The sequence below is a fragment of the Aplysia californica genome, unplaced genomic scaffold (genome assembly GCF_000002075.1).
Source record: "Aplysia californica isolate F4 #8 unplaced genomic scaffold, AplCal3.0 scaffold00656, whole genome shotgun sequence".
In the NCBI taxonomy this organism is placed as follows: domain Eukaryota; kingdom Metazoa; phylum Mollusca; class Gastropoda; order Aplysiida; family Aplysiidae; genus Aplysia; species Aplysia californica.
This window is the reverse complement of record NW_004797926.1, coordinates 160937-162117: the sequence shown is the minus strand read 5'-3', so window position 1 is coordinate 162117 and position 1181 is coordinate 160937. Positions and strand designations below refer to the sequence as shown.

General features: G+C 41.7%; 1 protein-coding gene across 1 annotated transcript in view; it reads left to right on the top strand.

Moving 5' to 3' along the window:
* LOC101849241 (carnitine O-palmitoyltransferase 1, liver isoform) overlaps positions 1-657 on the top strand; it is a gene marked incomplete in the record, with an annotated part of 26408 nt that extends 25751 nt beyond the window's left edge. The window contains 1 exon segment of the mRNA XM_013087896.2: positions 128-657. Within this exon segment, the coding sequence (XP_012943350.1) occupies positions 128-361 (234 nt within the window).
* Positions 658-1181: the final 524 nt, after the last annotated feature.

Below are 1181 nucleotides of genomic sequence, written 5' to 3'. Positions count from 1 at the left end.
ACACACACACACACACACACACACACACACACATTTTTTTATCAACTCTCTTTTAATAACAGTGGCAACAACAACAATAACCAAAAATAAGTCAACAAACAAAAGTTTTATTTTTCTCTCCCCTCAGATCGAGTGGTCCCCCACTTGCAGCAACCCCAAATTCCGCGACCAGGTGTGTCCAGGCGGAGGGTTTGGCCCCGTGTCTGACGACGGTTACGGCGTGTCCTACATGGTGGCCGGAGAGCATCGCGTGTTCTTCCATGTCTCCTCACGGCGCTCCACTCAGGCCACGGACTCTGCTGTCTTTGTCAAGACTCTTCAGGAAACCATGTCTGAAATGAAGGCACTCTACGGCCAGTAGATAGATATTGATATATATATATATATATAGGAACTGCCCTCTTCATCTCTTTCTTGTGTGGTAAAAGTTTTACACTGCTTGCAACTGCATAAGGTCAAATGACTGTACTCTCTTTCGTGTGCCTAAGATGGTCAGTGAAGATCTCAACAGGAAGCTATGTATTTTTTATTTGACAGCATTTAATAGGATTTGCAAAATAAAGAGGATCCAGGTTTTCTTGAACAAGTGTCTAAGAAAGTTACTGAGGATCAGATGGACAGACATCACTGACGAGGAAGAATCAAAGAAAACAAGACTGATCCCAGTCAGAGATGAGGTAGGAAGAAGGCAGTGGCGATGGATTGGACATACTCTCAGGAATTAACAAAGAAAGTGTCGGATTGGAAACCACAGGGTAAAAGATCAAGGGCAAGAACGTGTGGAACCTGGAGAAGAATTACAGAAATTGATGTTCAGGAAACTGGGAAGACATGGAATAACATCAAGAGGCTAGCCCTGGATGGAAAGTGTTTGTCCGTGGCCTATACCGTGGTGCAGAGTGAGAAAGGCAATGATGATTTAAAAGGAGAAAAATGGATTTGAAGACAGGTCAGTTTTGACACTTCACCTCATTGAGAGAACTGGCTTGTGTTTTTGCCTCAATATAGTATAATTTGTGTGTTTCCTTATAGATTTCAACAGAATCTAGTAATTTGAATCAACTTTGAGTATTACAAACTCATCATTCATGTGTGAGATGTTCAAAGCCATAATTTTCTATCGCATTCCTTTGAAGAATAAGGACTCAGAAACAGAACAAAAAGAAGCTGTCTGGAACAAT